We start from the raw sequence: 23955 nt of genomic DNA on the forward strand, positions 1-23955 counted from the left end.
TTATTTTATTTTATTTTATTTTTTTGTATTAAGTGTTAGACAGCAAGTCTGAGAATGGTGAGAAATAGTTTCTTACTGTTTTTCTTTCATTTCAAATTAAGGGCTCAAAAGGGGGCTGTAAAATTAATGACCAAGCTTATCCTTCTTGAATTGTTTATTGCTTGCCTGGCACAATGACGGAGGTGCACACTTACTCACGTGGTCGTTGCAGCATCCCTACAAGGCAAGCAGCCATGGGCGGGTCTGTACCATCGCACTTGTGGATGGGCACGGAGACGGAGCGCTTGCCTTCGTCTGAGCAGAGCCCCTCTAATACACTGCGTACTGCCACCAGAGCTCTAAAACCATCATGATTTCTCCTTCCCCTTTCTCCTCCTTCTTCTTGGCATGACATCTGGCCCTGACATAGGGTCAGACCAGCTGAGCACAAGGGAATGGGTGCGGAGTGAGCTTCAGAGTGGATGACATCGCGGTGCTCTTGTCCACGGAGCTCAAGCCTTGCTGACGACACAGTATCCACATGCCTACCTGCTCCCCCTGGGGCCACAGGGATGGGACATGGAGATGCCCAGGATGCTGAGCTGCTCTTTGCTGCCCTCTAGAAGGAGCAGGGAGATGCCTCCACCTCTTACTGAAGGTGACCTTTTTTTCCTGATTCACAACTTAACAATAAATACTATATGTGAGGAGGATGCTTATGGTGCAGGTCTGACACATTGGCTCATTCAGATCCCCAGAGTACTTTGCCTGTGTTACAGAACTCCAAAAGGTCTTAAGGAGGTTGGCCAGTGTTTTCCAAAGAGGGAGAGCTAGGGTTTAAGCTTAGGGCTGCATTATGAACCCTGTACCAACAGCTTCTTTGAAATGTTTTATTCCATTAAGTCCAAGATGGCAGTCAACAAGGGTTCTGGCCCCTGCTACCCCAGTTCCTTTCTCTTGTACTTACAGAGTCTGGGGTCCCCCTTCTTTCTAGTGGAGGTCTCTTTAATTGCACCCCACTCCAGAAATGCTTCATGAAGTAAGCGCAAGCTTTATTTATTCTAGGGATTCATGTTTGGAGAAAAAACTGTTTATATTTCATCTTTCCATCACTCCAAACTCTGATCCTTAGAAAATTTTGTGGTGGAGAGTTTGTCTGAAAAAGTAATTTAGATAAAGAGTCTTCTACCCCAAGAGTGGGGATCTTAGATTCTGTCCCTGGCCTTGACTCTAACTACTGTTAAGCTCCTCTTCTCAGTCTTGATTTCTTTCTCTCCATTAATCAAGAATGAATGGATTCTTGAAGAGACAAGAAAAAGGCAAAAGAGGTAAGGGGTAGAAGTCTCCTCATGTAGCAGGGAAAAGCAATTTCCTGTGAAGTTAAAGAAAGTGGCGCCTGTGAGGCACGGCAGGCAGTCGTGCCTGGCCTTTGTTGCATCAGACATCTGGAGGTGGCTTGTGCTGGGGCCAGAGGCAGAGTTCCCGAGGCTAGCTGCTGGCGAGGTGAGTGCCTACAGCTCTTAGGAAAGTGATCTAGCTTAGATTTTTCTGTAGGGACACAGAATTGCAAAGTAAATTTTCATTTGCATGTTGATGGGGAGTTTATTTTTCCGAGAAACTGTGTGTCAAAAGAAAGAAGCATTTCTTAATAACAATTAGTCAGATACAAAGCAAAGAAGAATAATTAAGGAAATGAAATGCGAGAAAATGAGGGCAAAATAGTCTCCCAAAGGGGGATCCACCCTATAAACCTTGAAAGCATTTCCTCCTTATCACCTGCATAAAAGTGACTGGCCCTTGCCAAATGGCAAAGAGCACAGAGAGAAGACACAGGAGCAGCTGGAAGCATCGTGGTGAGAGGTGAGGCCCCCAACTCCTTCAGGACCCTCACTGGTCCAGCCTTTCTCCATCAGAGATGCAGAAGGCAACTGGCATCTTGGTGTCCCAGTACGGGGTCTCCTCTACAGTGAGCAGGGCTATACTGTATGGGGAGTGAGCTGTAAGGTAAGGCGAGGTAAGGTAAGGAAAATTTATAGTGTTGTTCTTTTTTAATCCTTTTCAGTATTAAATATTTTATTTTTGGGGACTGGAGATTGAACCAGGAACTCTCCTCCATTAGACTACATCCCCTGCCCTTAGTACAATTTTATTTAGAGACAAAATCTTGCTAAGTTTCCCGGCCAGCCTTCAACTTGTGAGCCTCCTACCACAGCCTCCTAAATAGCTGAGATCACAGGCATGCACCACCATACTTGGCTTAAATATCCTTTTAAATGCAAGGTGTCCTGGGGTTCATTGGGACTCGATCAGAAGTGGGTTCTTGTGCCTCTGGAGCAAGCAAGAATGTCTGGGATGTGTGACTGAGAAGTGAAAGGCAGAGGGGCTGAGGGGCTGCTGCCTCCCTTCAAGTCCAGCTCAGGCAGAGAAGTGAGACCCTCTCAGGGTCGTTATGAAGCAGGATAATTAGGCAAAATGTTTCACACAGAGCCCACCATGTGCTGTGCATATGAGAAATGCTACCTACCATTATTATCTGAATTGGCCAAGGCTTCCAGAATCACATTTCAAGGGGGCAGAGCTCTGGGGACTCTCCTCAGATGTCCCTGAAAATGAGGTCTGATTCTTTTTGTGGGAAAGAAAGAATTGAATATAGAGCAACCAAGCTATTCAGCATATTGTCTGCCCTGCAGTGACCTCTCAGGGTACATGTGCCCGTGCTCTGGGAAGGCTGTGAATTAAGGCAAAAGAAGGGCTTGCTGTTTCCTGGCTCTATAAGTGAAGGAGACCAGAAATCCCAGGAGGATGTGGGCAGTGGTGATAGGCCAGTGTGCAGTTGTGGTCCACATTCCCAGGAGCATGTCAGGGGTCCACAAGGGCAACGTGTGGCTCCTGTCCCCCACTGCCACATGAGAAACCCGAAAATGAAAGGCTCACTGGCATCATGGAAAATGCAGGGTGCAGAGCCAGAGGTGTTCCAGGGTGTACCTGTCCTAAGTTCTATCTGTGAAGCTGGTCCTCCTGAGGCGGGAAGTGAGAGGAAGGTTACAGCTGTGCTCTGATGTTTGATGTCCTTTTCTCAGTGTGTATCAAAGGCATGATTGCAAGTGCCTTAAAGGAAGAAGTGGGTGGTGGTGGTGAGAAAATTAAAAGAGTGGGCACTGCAGGATCTGGCCCTGCCTCAGAATTGCAAATGTATCCCTCTTGTCCCCTGTCAGTGAGCAGCCAGTAAGAAGCCCCCAGCTTGGTTTCTGGGGCAAGGATGAGATGACAGCCTTCCCCTACCTCTTCATTGTGACTGAGTAATTATTAGGCAAGGCCTTATACCTCTTTTCCCCAACTTTTCTAGAAGGTGACATTTCCATAGTTAGCTTGAAACAAATGATATTAAGCAGATACACATTGGGGTTTTATAATAAAACGCTGATGCTTACTTTGGGGGCATAAATAACCAAATGTGCTTTTATGGTTTTTCAGATCTGTTGCCTAATTGCTATGGCATATTACCAACCCCAATGTCCTTATTTCATTTATTAAAAGCAATACTCTTCACCCCTGTTGACAAAGTGAGTCACAGTGGGGTGATATATACACAAATGTGCTCCTCAGAGGACTGTGCTGTGCTTTCTGGGGGTAAGGGTGCAGGAGGGCATTTCCTCAGCTGATTCAAGAAAGCCAGAGGAGGAGACATGTGCCCTTGAAACTCCGCAGGCTGAGGTTTGCACGTTGTGCTTTCCATTGCTGCCTGGCCCGCCCATGAGGTCCCTGTGCTGTCCACCAGTGTTTCCCATTCTATCATTGTCCACTGTAGGCTGGGCCACTGACCTCCATCCTTCCCATAGGACATGAAGACACAGTGTGTTCCTCTCTGGCTCCTGGGTACCACCCTTGTCCTGTGCTGTGTGTACACCCATGGTCTCAGGAGATGCCTGGCTTTTGTGGACATGCGACACCTAGAAGAGAGTTTCCAAGGAATCAAAAGAGCCATCGTGAGTATGAGCTGGGGGAAGGTGTGGGCAAAGGGACGTACCTCTCTTCAAGCCCTAGCCTGAAACACCAGTTCCCTCAGAGCGTTTGTGTCATGTGAGAGCATGAGGTACTCACTGCTATTCCTGTCCTGTGCACCTCCACAGCAAGCCAAGGACACCTTCCCAAACATCACCATCCTGTCCACAGCGGAGACCCTGCGGAGCATTAAGGTACTGGTCTGTGTTAGCTATTTTTGTGTATTTGTTTGTTTGTTTGTTTCTATGATAAAATGATCCTGGCTGAGAAAGAAATCTATACCCTGCCCAATTCTCTTTTCTCATTGCCTTGTGTGCTGAGCTCTCTGGGCTTCCCACTTATCACCTGAGACGTTGGGGTGCAGCAGTGCTCCAGAGATTGCAACTCTGGTGGCAGGTGTTAAACAACAGGCCACTTCCCCAGAGGGTGAGAGGAGTGACCAGTACTCTGAGGGGCCTGGGGTTCTTTGACTTGGGACAATTTTGAAGGTCTTCAGGAGAGAAGTGAAAAAACAAGGAACAACTGAACAGCAAAAGAGTTTGCAGATTACTGCATGAAGAGAGGAAGTAATGTGGAGGACGTGGGAGGGTGGGTGTGAGATCCGTGAAGGCGGAGACGTGTGGTGGGGATGGAGAGGTGCCCAAGCTTGCGATGTGCAGGACATGTGGGGGGCCTGTGGCAGGTGAGCTGTACCACTGTCTTGCAGTCATTTTACAAAGGTTCGTAGAAGACAGGTTAAGTAGAATCATGGAGGGTTTTCCAGACAAAAGATACCTAAAAGTGTTGGAGAGATAGCACAGTGACGGGCTTTCCAGTGACCAGGAGAGGCAAGAGAGCTTGGGAGATGGTGAGGCTCACGGTTCAGACAGGAGGTGCCAGAGGGTGCTACCAGCTCATGCTTGCCAGTGTGTCACTCTCTGACAAGAGGGGCCTGAGGTGTGCTTGACGTGAGCTCTTTCAGTCCTGGGAAGCATTGCAGAAAGATCCAGTGTTGTTTCCAGGGGTTTGTATGACAGAATCTAAAGTATTACTACAAGGAAATTGAGATTTAAGGAGGGAGAATGATGAGTGGGTGGCCACTCCAGGAATAGTCCCCAGACATGCCCCTTCAGTTCCAGATTCTTTCTCCTTTCAAGGTCAGTGTTCTGTGGAATAAGGAATGAGTTGGGAAGAGTCCCGCCACCTTCACCCCATTCCTTCTCTCCTCTCCTCTCCTCTCCTCTCCTCTCCTCTCCTCTCCTCCCCTCTCCTCCCCTCTCTTCTCTTCTCGCGTCCACTGTAGGCTGGGCCACTGACCTCCATCCTTCCTATAGGACATGAAGACACAGTGTGTTCCTCTCTGGCTCCTGGGTACCACCCTTGTCCTGTGCTATGTGTACACCCATGGTCTCAGGAGATGCCTGGCGTTTGTGGACATGTGTCACTAGAAGAGCGTTTCCAAGGAATCAAAAGAGCTGTACCCTCCCCTCCCCTCCTCCTCCTCTTCCTCTCCTCTCTCCTCCCCTTCCCTCTCCCCATCTCTTCACCTCCCACTCCCCCTCCTCTCCCTTCCCCTTTCCTTCTCTTCTCTCTCCCTTTCTCCTTTCTTTTTTGATCAAATTTCTTCTCCCAGAGTCACAATCTTTAATAACAAGGAGATGTGTAACTTGTTGCCCCTCTGGTTGAAGAGGACCAGTAAGTAAAGGAAGAGGTTTTCTATGATACGTTAAATTGTTGCCATCCAGGGAAAGCTGCCCTTGGCGCAAAGGAATTTTGCTCCTTTAGTGTTGAAAAGGATGGGCTCTGCTTAGGCAGATGCAGGGGCCCGGGATTGATCCCCAGCCTGCTGTGCCTGCCCTACCCCCTGGGCACACTGAGACTGCAATTGAGACTGGGCGTGGTGGTGTGCACCTGTAATCCCAGCTCTCTGGGAGGCTAAACACAGTCAGATCACATGAGTTCAATCTACGTAGTGAGACCCTTTAGACACTGTAGATCCTTACCAAAAAAAAAAAAAAAAAAAAAAAAGGATGCACTGTCAGCTATGAACCACTCTACCTGCTCTGAGCTGTAACTTTATGGGGTCATTCATTGGGTAGCCAGAGTTTACAAGCCCGAGAAGGGAGCTGTCTCTGGGCTGTACTGTGGGGATTTAGGAGCTCTTTCTCAGAGAGATCTGCATTCTGAAGGCTTTGGATTTAGCCAGATGCACCAGTGTTTATAGGCCCCATTCTTGCAAACCTCAGCCCTACATCCAAATGAAAATTGAAGAAGGCTCAGCGTCAGGATGCAGGTGGGGTGGCCAGGATGAACAGTGTCGCACCCCATGTAGTGCCTGTCAGGCGATAGCCAGGAATGTGGATGGATGAAGACATTAGAGAGACCAGCTTCAGCCTCCATAGTGTACGAAACACTTCGAAGAAAGCCCCTCGTCGGCCATCTGGCCTCTTACGAGGGAGCTGCTTGAGCCCTGGAAGGAGCCACAGAATTTGATGCTGACATGAGGGGGTACTGTCAAGAAGACGTCAGTTCACACCTGGATTCTGGGCCCCGGCCTTCGGTAATAAACCTCCTGACCAGTCGCTAGGGGACTAGGCTGCAGTCTGCCCTCCTCACCTTCTTTCTAAGTAGCTTTGCCACGAGAAGGAAGAGTGGATGAGCACTGAGGCCATCATGGGTGTTAGCAGATGGTTTTAGTTCCTTTGCTTCTTGCTGCCCTTCCTCAAGCAGTCTGCTCTGGGCTGTGGGGAAATCCAAGAAGAGGACCTCTGGGACTTCTCTGCTTTGCAGCCCGTGGATGTGTGCTGTGTGACCAAGAGCCTCCTGGAGTTCTACATGGACAGGGTTTTCAAGGACCATCAGGAGCTGAAGCCCCAGGCCTTGAGGACGATCAGCAGCGTTGCCAACTCTTTCCTCTACATGCAGAAAGCCCTGCAGCAGTGTGTGAGTTCACATGTGCGCGTGGCGACTCCCAGTGTCTGCTCCTGGTTCCAGATGTGCTGGCTCCCAGGAACCTTGGAATGGGGGTTGTGAAGTCAAATGATGTCCCCTGCCCTCTTGCCCACTGGGGAGACCACAGATGGCTTTCCCTGTGGTTACTCCTTTCCAGGAGAGTGGCGCCTTCCACTAAAGCCTGAGCTGAGGGCTTCTCACCATCTCCCCAGGGTGACCAGGGACTGCAGGCCTACCAAGAGCATACCCTCAGTCCTTTTTGCCCCTGGCCCTTTGGGGTTCCATACCAGATAATATCTGGGTAGTTCCTTGATCTGGGTAGCTCCTGGATAGTTAGTCTATTCCTAAGGGTCAGCTGTGAGTTCATTTTCTTCTGTTAAAAATCTAACATCAGAAACAAAAATGGCATTAACCAACTGGGACCAGGCGTGCAGCTGAGTGTTAGCCCTGTCCTCGCTAGTGATTTCCCGTGTAATGTTGTGGTAGCTGCACCTGTCTGTGTCTCCGTTTCTGAAGTTGTTAGAGGGGTAGCGATTCCTGCCCTGCTTGTAGCACTGCCTCAGGGAATCAAGGAGATATACCGAACCACTTAAATGACGGAAGTGTTTGTAGAGCGCCCATCTCGTGCGGTGCTGCACTCAGAGTGTCACAGGGCAGACCTGGACCGCTTTCTTGGTGCTGGCCATCTGGGGACAGTAGATCCACGAGGAGCAAAGGCCATGGCCTGGCTGACACCATGAACAGACTTCTTGGCCCCTGGCTGCTACTGCCTGAGCTTACTCGCCTGACTCACTGTGGACAGAGCAGAAATGTCACTTCTCATGCAGGGCGGTGGCAGCCAGAGCAGGCCGAGGCAGGACGGTTCTCTGATGAAGGTTCTGTCTCTATGCATCATAGCAGGTGCAGAGACGGTGTCCCTGCAGTGAGGAAGCCACCAATGCAACCAGAATGGTCTATGACAACTACGATCAGGTAAAGTCTGTGTAGAGTGTGGGAAGAGGGGAAACGAGAGGGCCAAGTGCGCAGAGAGAGCCGGTCTTCCAGCCTCCTCTCTGCTCGCAGCCATGCTCTGCAGCAGTGAGTGTGCACTGCAGGCCAGCATGCCGCATTGCTTGCACTCAGCTGCTCCCTTGTCCCATCCTCTGCAATCTGGCTACTGCTTCCCTGTCCTGGCACGCACCAGGGCTGACCCGTGTTTAATCTGAGAAAGCACATAGTGCCAAAGACAGGGAAGATACAGAAAAAGCAAGGTCCGCAGTGCGTGCTGAGCTGCCACACACAAACCCATCGCGCGTGAGGTGTCCTTGTGGCCAGCGCCCACCCCAGGACCGTGTGCTGATGAGGCCATCGAATACGTGTCCACACACAGATGCTAACACAGGAGGGTCCCTCTTGTGTGCACCGCTGCAAGATCTCCCTCAGGAGCAGCTTCTGCAGGGGCAGCTCTGTGGGGAGCCCTAAAGTTTGACCGCACTCCTAACGATGCCAATGCATGGAGGAGCAAAGAGCCAGGGTCTGTTCAGAGCTCTCTTCTTGGGAGAGAAGCCCTTTGGAGAAAGTTAGAAAAAGTGGAGAGTCCAGTAGTTCTTCCTGTTAGCAAGGAATTGTTCCAATTCCACTACAGATATGAGCCACCAATCCTTCATCCCAATGCTACAAGTATTATCTACACTGGCTAAGTTAGGGGACCTAGGGATGAGCAGGTTAAGTAACTTGAGTGGCTGCTGCAGCTGAGGACCTAGCTTTGCCTTGCTGTGATGCACGCCCTGCAGCTCTGAGTGCCTCCTTCTGGTCTGGAGGGTGGTGGGATGAGCCAGGCATCGTGCTGTGGCTCTGGCTCTTGCATTAACTGGCTGTGCAAGGTTGGGCAGGACACTTGGGGACTATAGCGCCTCTCCATGCCACAGGGGGAAGGCAGGCTGTCCCTGCCTGCTGAAGCCACTGAGACTTTCTGGGAGAACAGACGTGCTCAAGCTGGTTGATGAGACAAGAAAATAAGCAGAAAAAACTGGTCAATAGGCAAATAGTTCCTGTGTAAAAAACAAGAGGAGAAAAAGTGAAGAATTGTTTATTTTGTTTATAAGGAGCTGATGATTTAATTGATTGTATATGGAAAAAATGGTTTGGTTGCATATTAGGAAATAATTTAAAAACTGTATGCTATGTGAATATATTTGAGGAGTAAAAGGGAAATTCTGGGGGTGTGGTGATCTGTGGAGTGGTCCGTCCATGCAGGTGCTCACTGCTAGCACTGACGTCATTGGTTTCAGCTGGAGGTCCCTTCTGCCGCTACTAAGTCCCTGGGAGAACTCGATGTCTTTCTCGCTTGGATTGCCAAGAATCATCAGAAGACTTCCCCTGCCTGATAGCAAGAGCCTATCAGGGTGAAGGCTTCATGTTTCCTGAGGAGAGAGCTGACTCTGAAGGGGAGTGAGATGGGAAAGTCACCCATGTCCACCTGAAATGGGGGGTGTTGTCTAAGCAACCTCCGTCCTTCCTCTAGAACTGGGGCATTGCAGGGGTAAACCTGAGACTGAGCAGGTCTCACTCTGCAGCTCGAGTTTCCCTGGGTGGTCTCTGGCTCTCTGACCCCACCCCAAAATAGTTTGTTTATAGTGTTATTTATGATGAAATAGGACTTTTGAAAGGCCCCAGGGCCATCCTGGAAGGAGAGGTTGGCTCCCCACTAACTTATTGCAAAGTTGCTTCTCCCACGCGGGGTGTGAGCTGCGTAGTCTCCTGTAGTACATGTTGTACTGCCTGACATTTCTAATAAACTCTGCTTCACCTGTGAGTGCAAATGTCTTCTGACTCAGGGACAGTGAGACAAGGAATTGTAAGTAGACACTGTTAAAAATAAAAGGGATCTGGGCCAGGGAGATAGCTCAGTAGAATAAGTGCTTGCCTGGCAAGCACAGGGTCCTGGGTTCAATCCCTGGTACCACAAAAAAAAAAAAAAAAAAAAGTAAATAAAAAGTAAAAATAAAAGGGATCTTGAAGAACATAAATAGATGGACCTAGAAGGGAAGAAGAATATATTCAGGGCTCAAAACAAGCTAGCACAGAAAAAGATTCCAAATGGCATATGACTCCATTTCGCCTGCTGTAACTCAGTAGCAGAAGCTGGTTTATGAAGGGCAGAGAATTATTTAGCTCACAGTGCAGAGATTCAAGGGCCTAGAGGCGACCCTGGCTTGGCCCTGGGAGGGCCGTGCTGCTGATGGTCTCACAGTGGAGGAGATGTGTGCTGGGGACGTGTCACACCTCAAAACAGGAAGCCAGAGAGTGAGTTAGGCGCTATCACAACAGGCCTGGTTCTTGAGAAGAAATCAGGGTCCCCGGAGAGTCACCATAATTCATTTTGAGGGTTGCTCTCTCCATGATGCGCACTGTCGTTAGGCCTTACCTCTTAAGATTCCTTCATCTCTCACGCTGCCACACTGGGACCAGGCCTCCAACATGTGAACCCCTGGGGGGGCACGTTCAAGCCAAATTTCAACCACGGCATCAAGTGACCCATTCTCCACTTAGTGCACACCCCTCCACAGAATCACAAGAAGCGGGCCACAGCGCCTCCGACCACAGCCTTCTCTTGATTCCTCCCCCTTCTCTTTGCCTCTGTCTTTCCTTCATGTCTCTCCAATCTTCTTTATTTGCCTGTCTGCCATCTTTTTCTTCCTATTTCCCACCTTTCCTGGCCCCTGTTCTCCAGTAGTGTATGTGCTGGACTGAAGATAACATGTGTTTTAATCAGGGATGGTTGTCATGGTGACAGACCTAAACAAGTAAGCCCACCCTGGCAGAGGCGATGGGACCTAGGCTACAGTAGGAGGTCACATGGGTACCAGCCTCTAGATGGACATCACATCAGTGATTCAGAGCACAGACACCTGTCTCAACAGTCTTCAACAGCTGACATCTACGGGGCATCTGCCATGGCCAAATGGAGAGATTCATACTTCATAGGCATTATCCTGGGTCACTAGCTACACTGTCGCTGGCCAGCTAACACCCTTTATCTCTGGCTGAGAGAGTTCACAGAGCATGCCTTAGTGGAGAGACCAAGACCTCTGAAGTCAAGCAGACCTGGGTCTGGTCCTAAGTGACCAAACAAAGTATTTAATGTCTAATGCCACCGTGACCATAAAGTGAGATGAGGGTGGGAAGTGTGGCCACGTGGAAGGTGGCTAGCCCAGGAGCCACATTCTGGTGTGAGGGCTGCTCTTGCCTCCATGCAAGTCACCATGTCTCTTTGGTCCTTAGTTGTCTGCGATGACCTCATGTATTACCTACAAGAAAAGAGCGAGCATCATTATGCTCGCTTAGAAATCCCTAACAACTGCACACCGCACCCTCCCCAACTTGGGTCCTCTGGTGGTGTCCCCTACACCTCTGAGCCAGCTGTCCTGGCCTCCTTGGTGCTCCTCAAGCACACCAGGCATGCCCATGGTCGCATTGGGACCTTGGCGCTCTGCACATGCACACCTGTGAACTGAGATGGGATTTAGAAAACACAAGTTATGCTTCCATGGAACTGATGGGCTGTCATGAGGGGGAATCTTTCCAAGGTGACCTTAGAGGGATGTCCATGCTGAGCAGCTGGGCCATGGCAGTTAGAGCATCTCTGATCTTTTAAGACTGCCTTGCACTGAGCTTTCATCAGACATGTGTGTAGTGGGCACTCCTTGTCCTGCAGGCCTTTACTCCAAAGGGTTCAGCACAGGATCCCTCAGCACACAGCACATGCCCTTCTTGTTTTATTTTTATCTGCTTCTCTTCTTGAGTGTGAGCTCAATGAGTATGAACAGTTTGCTTTTTTCCCCTGCTTGGCAAGGTGTTAAATTCAACTGTCTTGAATAAATGATCTGGGTGAATTAAAACAACACTAATAGCAACATTTATACACAGTACTTTCTATATGCCAGGGAATAGTCTAAGAAACATATGCATTATGTTATAATATGAATACTTTATTTATGTTCACAATAATCTATACAAGCTCTAAGCATGAAATAAAATGAAAAAAGTCACTGTATTGAATACTGGTAGTACAGATAATTAAGCCCTAATGAGGAAACCGGACACAGAGATGTTCAGTAACGTTTCCAAGGCCACACAGCCCAAGAATAGCAAAGCCAGCCTTGTAATCCAGAAGTGCAGTTCCAGAATAAACTGTAACGTTGGACACAAAGTGTACTTGTTAAAGCACTCATGAGCACTGAGGTAATAATTTATGTTTTCTCTTTAACTCCTCAGGATTATCCTTGAATGTAAAGATTATCAACCAGCCTGTTATACAGATGAAAAGATCTGAAGCTTAGCGAGATGCAATGATCCACCTCTGGCCAGGTTGGGAGGAGACTTGAATTCAATGGCAGGGCGTTCTGCTCAGAACTGGTGTGTCTTACTCTCATGACGCCAGAGAGAGCAGGAGACACACTGGTGAATGACAGCAAGGGATGAGGTGGAGGAAGAGGAAGAGGATGAGAATAGAAGAGGAGAAGGAGAAGTAGGAGGAGAAGTAAGAGGAGGGTAGAGAAAAGGCGCAGGGAAAAGAAAAGGAGGAGGAAGAGAGAGAGGAGGAGAAAAGGGGAGAAAAGGAGAGGAAGAGGAAGAGAAGGAAGGGACGAGTCCCAGGGAGGGTGTGCTGCTGGTTTTCCTGGAGAAGCTTGTTATGTTGGCTTGCCTGATACGAACTAGGCTATTTTCATTGTCAGAGAAGCTCATGTCTTAGTTACTTTTCTGTCATTGCTGCGACAAAATACCTGACAGTCAAAGTTAAAGAAGAAAAGGTTTGTTTAGCTCACAGTTTGTGGAAGTTTCAGTCCATGTTCAGCTGGCTCCAAGGCAGAGTGGCATAGCAACAAGGGCAAGAAGCGGGCAGCAGAGAGGAGCAAGCCCCTCTCCCTCCCTTACGCTGCATGCAAGCTACGCAGCCCAGGGCAGGTGGAGTGCTCACACTATAATCCAAGCATTGGACTGTGAATCAATCGCAAACTCTAGACGCTGCCTCCATGACTGCACGGGGCTTCAGAGGGACATCTGGACACAGCCCATAGCAGCTTGGGTCTTCGCCGTCGCTGAGAAAGGCTGTGGTTTCTTCAGGGGAGCTCTGATCTTAATACTGAGCATCACTTCCTCGCTCCAGTGCAGCTCCCTCAGCCTGCTGGCACAGCTCCTCCCCCTGCCGGTGCCAACTTTCTAGCTTCCACCACTGACCTTTGGGCCTTTGCAGTGCAGATCCTTGCTACAGACTCCCATGAGACATTGTGGTGGGATCTAGGTCTCCAGCCGGACCTGGGCAGGATATTGCTATGGGACTCAGACCCTCCCCTGGATCCTTTGGGTCTCTAGTGTGGGGATAAAACTCCTGCACTCTTTTGCTTTGGACTCTTTGGGTGAATATTGTAAAATAATCCTATAAATTATGTCCTGTATTAAATTGTTTTCCTTGCAGACCCCAACTACAACATGGACCAACACGAGCACAGGAGCAGAGGCTGGCTGTGAATGGGTCACACAGCCTTCTCAGCCCAGCTGGGCCCTGGGTTCCTCCTGAGGGATGTGTCCTCCCTCTTTCTTGTCACACTTAGCCCAGGCCTCAGGGCAGTCCATGCTTTGGAGGCACCCCGAAGCAGTGATGGTCTAGAGCAAGTCCCCCCAGTCACACTTGCTCAGGGCAACTGTCCTGTAGCATCACAGGTCTGCCCATGAGCTAGGCCCAATGGACAAGGGATAGGCTTTGGTATGAATTCTCGGCCTCGCCACCTTCTTTGTGACTTTGGACAGTTTACTCAACCTGAGCCTCCATTTCCTCATCCATACAGTGAAGGAGATGTTTACCCCACAGAATGCCACAAGGATGTGAGATGTTGTTTACGCAATGCTGGGTATGTATAAGAGCTCATTAAAAATGATATTTTTGACTATTCCCTGATTCTCTGACATTTTAAAAAGTCTTATTTGCCACAAAACAGAGTTGTTTTGGGACAGCCTTCCTCTTGCATGTTATTTTTAAGCTGGCAAGTGAGACAAGGCAAGGGACAGTGGCTGAGGTCTGCATGTCTCGGCCAGGTGCAGAGCTCTGGGGCTCTCTGCTGAGTCCCTGTTCAGGGGCTTGCAGTATCTGCACAGCTCGCTGACTCCTGGCCACTTCTCTGACTGCCCTGCTGCTTGGACATGCCCCTGAGGGATGGGCCAGTGACTTCCTTCCATGTCACAGCATGCACTGGGGCAACACTCGTCCCCGGACAGCGTCTAGAACTTGCAAGCTTCTGCCTGACAGATCATGAGGCTTAAATGAACAGGCCCTAGAACAGGCTGCCTGTTCAGGGGCTTTCTTTTCCCCTCTGTCTGACCTGGTTGGCTTTGGTTCTGTTCCACGTTCATGGTCCTTATTGGTCTATTTTTTTTTCCTATCCTTAGTGGCTCTAGATCTTGCATTCTAGAAGTTCAGTGCCTCTTTCCTTACCAGACCTCTGAGGTTTGGTGCTAATCTGGGAGCTGTGTGCTCCCAAGCATGCAGGTTATGGGTTATTTTCTGCTCCAAGAAAGGCAGGGCAAGCAGCAACGGCACTTAGGCAGGGAGTATCAGGTCAGCAGGTCTGCGAGTGGGAGAAAGAAGCCCAGAGATGCTGGGTTCACATCTCTTCTTCACCTCTATAAGCCATTCTCACAGCTGGCCAAGAAGAGTAAGGTACAGATCTAGAGGAGATGCTCTTGTGCCAGCAGCCAGGCAGAGTCCCTCTGCTGATGCGGGGGAGGTCTTGTTGGGACCATCAGAGGGCTAGAAATGGTGTTGAATGCAAAAGTTATGGGATATTAGATAACTGAATCTCTCTGCAGAGAACCTGGAAATGAAAAATATGCCTTGAATTAAATTAGGGAAGAACATCAATTAGCAAGTCTGTTGAGCTCCTGGGATAGGTATGCTGTTGACGTAGAATTCCAAATAGGCTCCCAAAGGCAAAGAGCCAAAGGAGTGGAGAGTCTATGCCACTCTGACACATGCACCCCATTATAACCGAGCTCCTTTCTAACCTTCTTCAACCTCTGCCCAGTAGCTCACCCCACATCCTTAGAACCAGCCTCCCTCGCTCTCTCTGGCCTTGAGAATTCTGTCCAACTTCCCTTGCTGCTATATACAGCCCTGACCTACCACAGTCTCTCCACATCCAATGCTCACAAAGTCATTAGTGCTTTGGGGCTTTGTTTAAAGAAAATTTCTCTGAGAACCATCTCACATACCCTTCTCATCCCTTAGAAGTAATCCACCCTTCACCCATCCAAATGTTAAGGGTGAATGTAACTTCTGGCTTTTTCTGGGGAAGTAGCTCCCGATGACTTTGCCTGTCTTCATCCCATAGAGAACCTCTTTCTCCTCAGACCATGTGGCACAGCCAGGGAAGTGTGGCTGCCACACCGAGGGTCTTAGTCCTGCTACTACAGCAAGGGTTTTACCTTTCTCTGTGCCATGGCATACCATGAAAACCAAGGACTTTATGCAGCATGTTTCTACATGCATAAGAGAATTAGAAAAGAAATCAATAACATTATAGCCCAGCTGTCAAGATACAGAAATGACAAGTGGGTTTTTAGTGTGTACCTGAAGGTGTTTATCAGTTGATGTGAGCTAGAAGCTCTCCTCACCGATGATGTGTGTAAATGGCCCTGGGAGACATCTGAAACAGACCACCACCGTGGGACACTGATTCCCACCGGGGACAAGGTCTCCCATATTGCATGTGTTTGCATTTGTTACCTATGTTCATAGATGAAGAAAACACTTTTGATTGGAGGTTAGTGAAAAGAAAATATGTAGTTTCCTCCTGTTTACCTTCTCTCAGGTTAAGAATGCTGGCAGTAGAGGTTCTGTCCCCACACAATGCTCAGAGTGCCGGTGAGCATCTGAAGAGATCATGTCTTTACCTCTTTGGTTCCCCTTGAGTCAGTCCAGCTCAGCACCTGCTCATGGGAGGGTCTCCATGCTTGTGTGAAATCGGGAGAAAAGCTGAGTAAATCCCTATTCTTCTATGTAAGGAGTCTGTGAATCCAAGATTTTTTGGGATTTTTGCTCCTAGATCCATGCTCAGGGTAGGAAGATCTTCCCAGTGGCTTTCACTCTGCAGGCAATGGGGAGGTGGTGGGGGTGTCAAGAGGAGTGAACTGACTCACTGTGTCAGGGGATTTTTCAGTAGCAAAGATGGCAGCTAGTGCAGCTGGTCAACTGGGGCACGATAGAAAAATGCAGGAAAGGGAAGTGACATCATGCTGCTGCAGCTCTGCAAACAGGCAACCCAAAGTGAGCACTTGCGTTCAAGCAGTTGTTCACTCATTCCTCACCCATCCTGCCCTTGGGAAGAGGCTATAGGTAGGGGCTACAGGCAGAATTCCTAGTGCTGTGAACCTGGAGTGGCAAAGGCTTCTGCCTGCCTGCCTGCCTGCCTGCCCACCCTGGGAGCTGAGTCCCTCCTTCCAGCAGAGCCCCAGGCCAGTGGATTTTTCTGCAGCGGTGCAACTGGCAGGAAGTTGGATGTTAGCCACTGCGACTGAATAGAAGGGAAAACCCTGAACTGCAAACTCAGGACTTGCTATGGGAAAAAGGAGTGCTGAATTTTCTTCTTGATGTCTAGAAAATTGTTTCCTGCCCCCAAGTGCCTTGCTTAGGATGCCAAGTGGGTCTGTTAAGCAGGGATTCTCTTTACCTTCCTTCTGTCCAGCTTGTTTTCACAATGGCCCTTGCACAGGTTAAATGCAGAGCCACAGTTCTGAAACTCCATTGTCTCAGGTTGGCTTGATGTGTGCATGCAAGTACTTCTGACTTCTCGATCATGTGGTCTCCCAGTCTGTTCTGCTTAAGAACCAGCTATGTGCTAAGACCTTCTGCCTGCCAACAGGTTTGACCATCTCTCTTCCCAACTCTAAATTCTTTCAGTGGCTCCCTATTGACTTAGGAGGAAAACAGAGATTTACAGAATCAAGGGAGTCCCATTGAAAGAGATCTAAGAAGTCATTAAATATATGCTATCACTATTGACAGTTGAGGAAGGGCAGGGAACTTCTCAAGACCACTCAATAGTGCAAAGGTAAGACTAGAGCTAGATCTTGGGTCTCTAGGCTTCTAGTCCCAATCCATAGTCCTTGCAATGATATTCCTGGTCATTGGTATTGTCATATTTCTGAATTCACTCCTGACTGCTCCTCTATACAACTCTCAGTTCCAGCCCAGAAAACGCATTTGTTAGCACTCGAGGACACAGAGGGCTTTGCAGCCCTCGCTCATTTCCATCCCAAATGCCCTTCATCCTGCTTCTGGCCTCCTCCCTTTCCTTCTCCATCATCTCTGCCCATTTCAGTTCTGCTGATTTCTCAAGGCTCCAACAAAGGCAGTCTCAAAGGCGGTATTAGCTGATGCCATTGTCCTTTGTGCTCCCTGGCCCTCCTTTTCTGTCTACTTGGTGGCACTGACTTTCTAGAAGGTTCTCGGGCACATCTCTAACCTCCCTCTCCAACCCCAACAAGGTTTTAATCATTGAGGGGCCAGAGACCTGATGGAGTCACTTCGTAGTCCTCACAGGACTCATTGCAATGTTTTGCACATAGCAGTCATCTCATTAATGTTTATTGAAGGAATGTCACTTAAAATCTACTCCATCAGACACAAGAAGTAATAAAAATTACCTTACGTACTTGAAGGTTTGTATAAATATTCCTCCTGCCAACTCAGCGAGTTAGACAGTTGTTGCCATTGTTTGATGAGACACCAAATGCCCAGAGGGGGAAAGGACCAGTTTAAGTCACTAGAGATCATACTGAAAGATGGTGGGAAAGTGAGTATTGGAATTGGGTCTCCCAGCTCTCAGATCCAAACAGGCAGCGGTGCTAATACCTTCTACTGCTTTTCAGATCATTTCTTCTACAAGAATTGCAATGCAGGACAAGCTTTTCTCCTTGTCTCATTTTTAAAAGGGAACTAGTTACTATAGAAAAGGGGCTCATCATGGGTTAAAACTATCATGCTTCGGAATGAACACTTAGTGAATTCAATTTCCATGCCTGCCTCTCCCCAGCCAAGTGTCCCTGGGGCAAGTTACTTAACCTCTTTGAACTATAGTCTCTCCACACTTAAAGAAGGGACTTGGACTAAATGTACTACAAGTCGCTTCCAGCTCTAATGACTCAAGAGGGATAGTAGCATTGGGTAGGGGCATTCTAGACACTGGTAGAGAAATCCTGAGTTTAGAAGCTCCTCAACTCTTCCAGACCTTACTAGAGAAGATGCAGTGCTGCACAAGAGAACTCTGGGTTATCTGTAAGTTAAATCATGGGGCTTTAGGACATAGACAAAGAAAAAATAATTAGAAATCAATATATTCATTCAACAGTCACCAAAAGTCACTGAGCAAGGTGAACAAGGAGCTTATAGGCTACTAGGAAAAACGTAACCAAAGTTATCATTGACTGTGATTAGCATAGAAAATGCATAGAAGGTAAAGGAAAGGCAAGAGGAGGCAAGGGTCAACTGTGTCTTGGGAAAGGGAAGTAGAGGAAGAGATTAAGGTGAGGCAGGGAAAGCTTTACAGAGGAAATAAATTGAATTTATATAGAATGTGATTTGGGACATAGCCAAAGAAATTTAAAGCACTATAGTACCTTGATATATGAGAAGGGTTATAGGCTTATGCATGAAAACCCAAGATTAATGAATAATTTCAGGTAGGTTAAAACAAAGCAATTGGGTTTTTCTTGGTTAATAGAGTTGAGTGGCATGAATACATCTTATATGAGCCTAGATTTATTGAGAATCTTGATTTCAAGTGCTCTGTTCAGACCACATTTCTCAATTGATCACACTTAGGAGTGATTATGAGAAGTTATTTACTTAGTACCACTGGTGGAAACACATACAAGACCTTAAATAAATACTTAGATCAGATATCCACATGTATTTTCCAGATTTCCCAAGTACATGCCAATGAAAAGTCTCTTCTGGGGAATTTTAGGAAGACACCAATAGATGTTATAAAAAGTGTCCTGATCCAACAGGTAGAAAAGCAAAGAATCATTGAATGTCAGAACTGGAAAAAAAAAATGGTGCATTAGCTTTTCTGTTATTTTTGTTTTACAGAGTAATAAAATGAAATCCAGAATGGCAAGATGATATGCCACAGTCATTGTGTTAACTATGAAATTTCTGGATTTAATACTAAATCTCAGAGTTTTATATATGTTCTGGGGATCAAACTCAGGACCTTGTGCTTGCCAGGCAGGCGCTTATGCCACTGTGATCTCTCCAGCCCTACTCAGCTATGTTGAGGTTTTAATAAAGTCCAAAGGCATCTTTTTATTAGGATGAAGTCTTTTAGAGGACAAGAAATTGACAAGTTTATCTTCGTGCTCTATTACCTAGCACAGGACTCAGGACAGTAGTGCTTGATAAATGCTGACTGAATTGTTGACATGATGGTACATTTACAATATATCTGCTAAATTCAAGGAAGCTAACACATCTCTGCTTAAAATGAACGGTCATTCACTGTGTGTCAGGTGTATAAAGTATAAATTATTTCATTTAAGTGGCAAGTTAAGTTTAATTGCCACCATTTTGGAGTTAAGAAAATGAAATGCAAAGTGACAAGTTGACTTGTCCAAGGTCATGTAGGTGTAGGATGACCAACTGGCTTTGGTGTTCCTGTGACGTTCCAATTTCAAAATCCTGTACCTTGGGCATTCTCCTCAGACATGGGCAAACTGAGACTACCTACAGAGAAAGAAACTTGTGGCGCAGAGTTTCATTACACGGCGCTCTCCAATTCTTTTATTTATTCCCTTTCCTACATTTGCCAGTGTCTCAGGTGGTCATTAAGGCTAGAGAATGACGGCATATTGCCTAACACATAGGAAATATTCATGAAGTGATAGTGATGAATACATATGTGTTTATGTATGTCTTATATTTTATGTACATTGTTTTCCCTAAAGTATTAAAAGTAATTTTAAATACTAAAAAATAGCAGCTTTACACATCAATTTTAAATATTTTATTTATGGTTATCCAAATATCTCTACCTTGTGGCCTCTTTCTTTTTATCTTCTCTTTTTGAGACAGGGGCTCACTGTGTGGTTCAGGCTGGCCTTGAACTCACTAGGTATCCCAGGCTGGCCTTGAGTTCATACTAATCCTCCTGCCCCAGCCTCCCATGTTGGCATGAGCCAACACATCCAGCAACCTTCTTCGTTTTAAGGGAAGAAAATTCATCAATAGTTGTTTTCATCATATGACTTCGAGGAACAAATGAACCACTTAAAACACGAAAACTCATGTATAGTGGCACATGTGTTTTCTTTTGCTCCATGACTTGGCATAGAGGGGTCTGTTTTTAAAATTCTGATATGTTTTTTATCATGGATTTTTCATTAATTTTTATATCACATTAAAATATTTTTTATTTCGACGACAACATTCTTTAGTATCTCTTTAAATCCCCCATGCACCTCACCTGAGTGCCTCATTACCTACCCATAACCCCAGTTCATTCTATTTTATCTGAAAACTCAACAGAAACCCTAAACTTACCTCTCACAGAATGAACTCACCTCGAGAATACATAAGGCTGTCATTGCTGTCCTTGGGATCACTCACCTGGCCTCTAGCCTGAGATGCAGGGCCTAAAAAAGAGTGGTCCTGCATTCACCCTTGGTGTGCCTGGCCACAACTGTCCTGCAGGAGGTGCTGTGGAGCCCAGGACCCTCTGGAGGTAGACCCTTGGGGGAGAAAGCCAGCCTACTGCCCATCAGGTTTTGCCTTACTTTGGCAAGGGGATTATTATGAAATCATTGACTTTCTGTTTGCCTTTGGGGCTCCAATGAACCTATTATTTTCAAATAACCACTGTAATCTCGGACAAATGCCAAACAGAGTTAAGCTCATCTGCCCTGCGGTGGCCATAAAATCCAGACAATTCTCCCCCAAATGTTTTTGGTGGCACAGCCACAGCTTCTGTGAGATTCTGTCTTCCCCATTACCTTGTGGGTTTAGGGGAGCAGCAGAGAAAGCTGCCCTGGCATTCAGGAAGGGGAGGCTATCTACGTCAATTTTCCAAAACAAGTTTTGACATTTCTTGTAAAATGTCATCCTCTGTCTATTCACCTCTAGTACCCAGTGATCCAGGCCTTACCTGCTGGGCAATGACGGTAGAGCTGGGACAGGGACATAATAAAGGATCAGGACCCATGATCCCAACTTGCATCAGCCCCTGCGCAGGCGTCCCAAGGCTTCTTTCTCTTTGCAGGAGTTTCTGCAGGTTTTCTTAGTGAGTTGTGTGAAAAGCCTGCATGGTTTGGACCCAGACGAGGCTCTTTCCTCTGTCCCCGGTGGCTGGATTGGCTTTCCAAAGATGATATGGGGAATTTGTAAGTCATGTTCTTCCCTTTGACTTCCCAGCTCCTGTGGCCTCCTGATTCTAGGAGTAAGATGAAAGCCTCTAGTCTTGCCTGTGGTCTTCTCTCTGCGGCACTGTACCTCTTCTGGACTCCTTCATCCGGGCTCAAGACTCTCCATTTGGGAAGCTGTGTGATTGTCACAAACCTCCAAGAGATACAAAGAGAATTTTCTGAGATTCGGGACCGTGTGGTATGTGAGAGGAACATCGACTCCTCCTCCCTTTTTTGTCTGTCTCTCCTTTACATTTCAGGTAGCCCTGGAGAGATTACACAAAATCTCCATCTGGGGACTCCTTAGCATGTTGATAAATCTCAGGGAAACGTCTGCAGTTCACACTTTTAAAATGTTTTGCAAAGGGTTGCCACCTGGTGGGGAGGCAACGCGAGGTTCCGGTGTCAGATCCCACGGCAGCAGCCACTGACCTGCCCCTGTTTGCCTTTCCTTCTTCTGTTTAGCAAGCCAATGATAAAAACACTGACTTCAGAATCTTAAGGAGCACTGGATCTTTGCAAGACACAGAGGTATGTGCTCAGCCCCGATGGCTCCGGGAGGAAGCACCAAACCATAGCATCTCATCACCGGGGGCCTGTCCTCTGCTGACCTCTCCTCCCTGTAATACTGGTCTTCTTCATAGCCTTCGGGTCGCTGTTGCCTCCTCCGCCATTTACTGAGACTCTATCTGGACAGAGTGTTCAAAAACTACCAGACCTCTGATCACCACACACTCCGGAAGATCAGCAGTCTAGCAAATTCCTTTCTTACTATCAAAAAGGACCTTCAGCTCTGTGTGAGTGAAGGTCTTGGGTGACGGGGTCTGTGTTAGCACATAGCCTCAGTGACTTAGCAATGGCTTTCTTTCCAAGCCCTTTTAACAATGGATGCAGAAACAGTCCCAGAGCTCTAAGGTCTGTGTTGAGTCATGTGATTGGGTACAGTGGTACCTGAACTCATAGACTTATTCTTTCCATGATTCTGGTTGTAACCAGATTGTAAGACTTTAGAGCATATGCTCTTTGCAAAAAGTACTTTGCATAAAGAACTTATCTGTTATCCATGAAGTTTACTTTTCTATAGGTGAGGTGTTTAACAGTGAACTAGGCAGCCAATCAGCAAGCTCCTGGACTCTATCTCAGAATACAGGTTGAATAGGGTCTGGAAATGTAATTCTCCCTCCCAAATGGCTCAGAATTGCTCATAATAGACAAGACAAGATCTGGGCTGGGCATGCCAGGTAGGGGAAAGTGGTTACAAACTCCTTCAGCCCTGGCTATTTCAAAAAAGACGTGATCAGCTCCATAGCTGAGGCTGAAAAGCTGGCTTCCTCTCCCAGCTAATGATGAATTGAGTGATTCTAAATAAGATTGGAAAGAATTTTTCTATAGGATTGAGCATTCATGGGATTGTGGGTGAAACAGAATTTTCACTTGCTCATGTTGAAGGAAAGAGGAGATGTAGTCAGCAAGGAGCAGACTGGAATTCTAAACCAATTCTGTGAATCTTTGGGTCCTTTTCAGCAAGTCTACATGTCGTGCCATTGTGGAGCAGAAGCAGCAGAGAAGTACAGGCAGATTCTGAGTCACTTTGAACAGGTATATCCCTTCTTGGTAGTGTTTGGGGTGGGAATGATTTCAGACCCGAGATCGTAGAAAGTGGGATGGATGCTGGAGCTGTAGAAAGCCTGTGGCTCCCAGCTTAACCTCCGGGGGCAGAAGAGTGCTCTCTGCCCACTGCTGTAGGGTGGAAAGGGAACGGCCTCACCGCACTGCTTCCAAGCCGCTCCAGAGCCATCTGTGTCTTCCAGCCGCACAAATGACAGGCGATCAGCTTCTGCCTACCCTCGAGCTTAGGCGCTCCTTCAAAGGCACGCGCCCCCCACCCCCCGCCCCCCACCCCCGTGCTGCTGCTCACCTCAGCACTTTTGGCACCTGCTAGGAAGCCTGGGTCTGTTCCTTGCTGACTGCGTCTCCTCCTGTCAGACAGCCTCAGCATCATCCCCAGAAAGGTCCCTCCTGCTCCCTGAAGAGTTAGGTGCCTGCTCCGCCATCCTGTGCAGACCCCATCATTTATCCACTGCCCCGCATTTCAGGTGGCTGCTGCTTCTGCCTGTCACCCTCACTCATCTGAGAATTTCTTGTGAATATGGATCTTGTTCACACCTGAAACCCTGGTCACCAGTCCAGTGCTTGGCATGACCAATATTAATTCACAGTAGGCAACCCCTACACACACACACACACACACACACACACACACACACACCCTTCTTAAAGAAAACAACCTAATTATTTAATCTCTGTGAGTCCAGAGGGTTTGGTAGGTTGTAGTCTAAATTCTGCTACCCCCTAGGGCCTCAGTTTCTCTACCTGGGATCACTATGACAGACTTGAGGAAATCCCCTTCTCCAGGATCTTGAGATTCTATCATTTCTTTGATCTTACAAAAAAAAAAAAAAAAAAAAAAAAAAAAAAAAACAAAACCGCTCTACTCACAATACCTAGAAGATCAAGCAATACAAGGAGGATTAACCTGGGGGCAAATGTGTCTTTATGAGTTGCTAACGTGTGCTTTTTATGTATCTTTTTCAGCTCGAGCCCCAGACA

At 47.5% G+C, this 23955-nt stretch overlaps 2 protein-coding genes across 2 annotated transcripts in view; both read left to right on the plus strand.

Annotated features, from left to right (window-relative positions):
• Il19 (interleukin 19) overlaps positions 1–9278 on the plus strand; it is a 13713-nt gene extending 4435 nt beyond the window's left edge. Inside the window, exons 2-6 of the mRNA XM_004641191.2 lie at positions 3819–3965; positions 4110–4175; positions 6751–6903; positions 7810–7884; positions 9183–9278. Coding sequence (XP_004641248.2) covers positions 3819–3965; positions 4110–4175; positions 6751–6903; positions 7810–7884; positions 9183–9278 — 537 coding nt within the window. The remainder of the gene's footprint in view (positions 1–3818; positions 3966–4109; positions 4176–6750; positions 6904–7809; positions 7885–9182) is intronic.
• Positions 9279–21385: 12107 nt separating this feature from the next.
• Il20 (interleukin 20) overlaps positions 21386–23955 on the plus strand; it is a 3028-nt gene continuing 458 nt past the window's right edge. The window contains exons 1-4 of the mRNA XM_004641148.1: positions 21386–21544; positions 21811–21876; positions 21990–22142; positions 22870–22944. Of these exons, the coding sequence (XP_004641205.1) occupies positions 21386–21544; positions 21811–21876; positions 21990–22142; positions 22870–22944 (453 nt within the window). The remainder of the gene's footprint in view (positions 21545–21810; positions 21877–21989; positions 22143–22869; positions 22945–23955) is intronic.

The sequence above is a fragment of the Octodon degus genome, unplaced genomic scaffold (genome assembly GCF_000260255.1).
Source record: "Octodon degus isolate 3935 unplaced genomic scaffold, OctDeg1.0 scaffold00131, whole genome shotgun sequence".
Taxonomy (NCBI): domain Eukaryota; kingdom Metazoa; phylum Chordata; class Mammalia; order Rodentia; family Octodontidae; genus Octodon; species Octodon degus.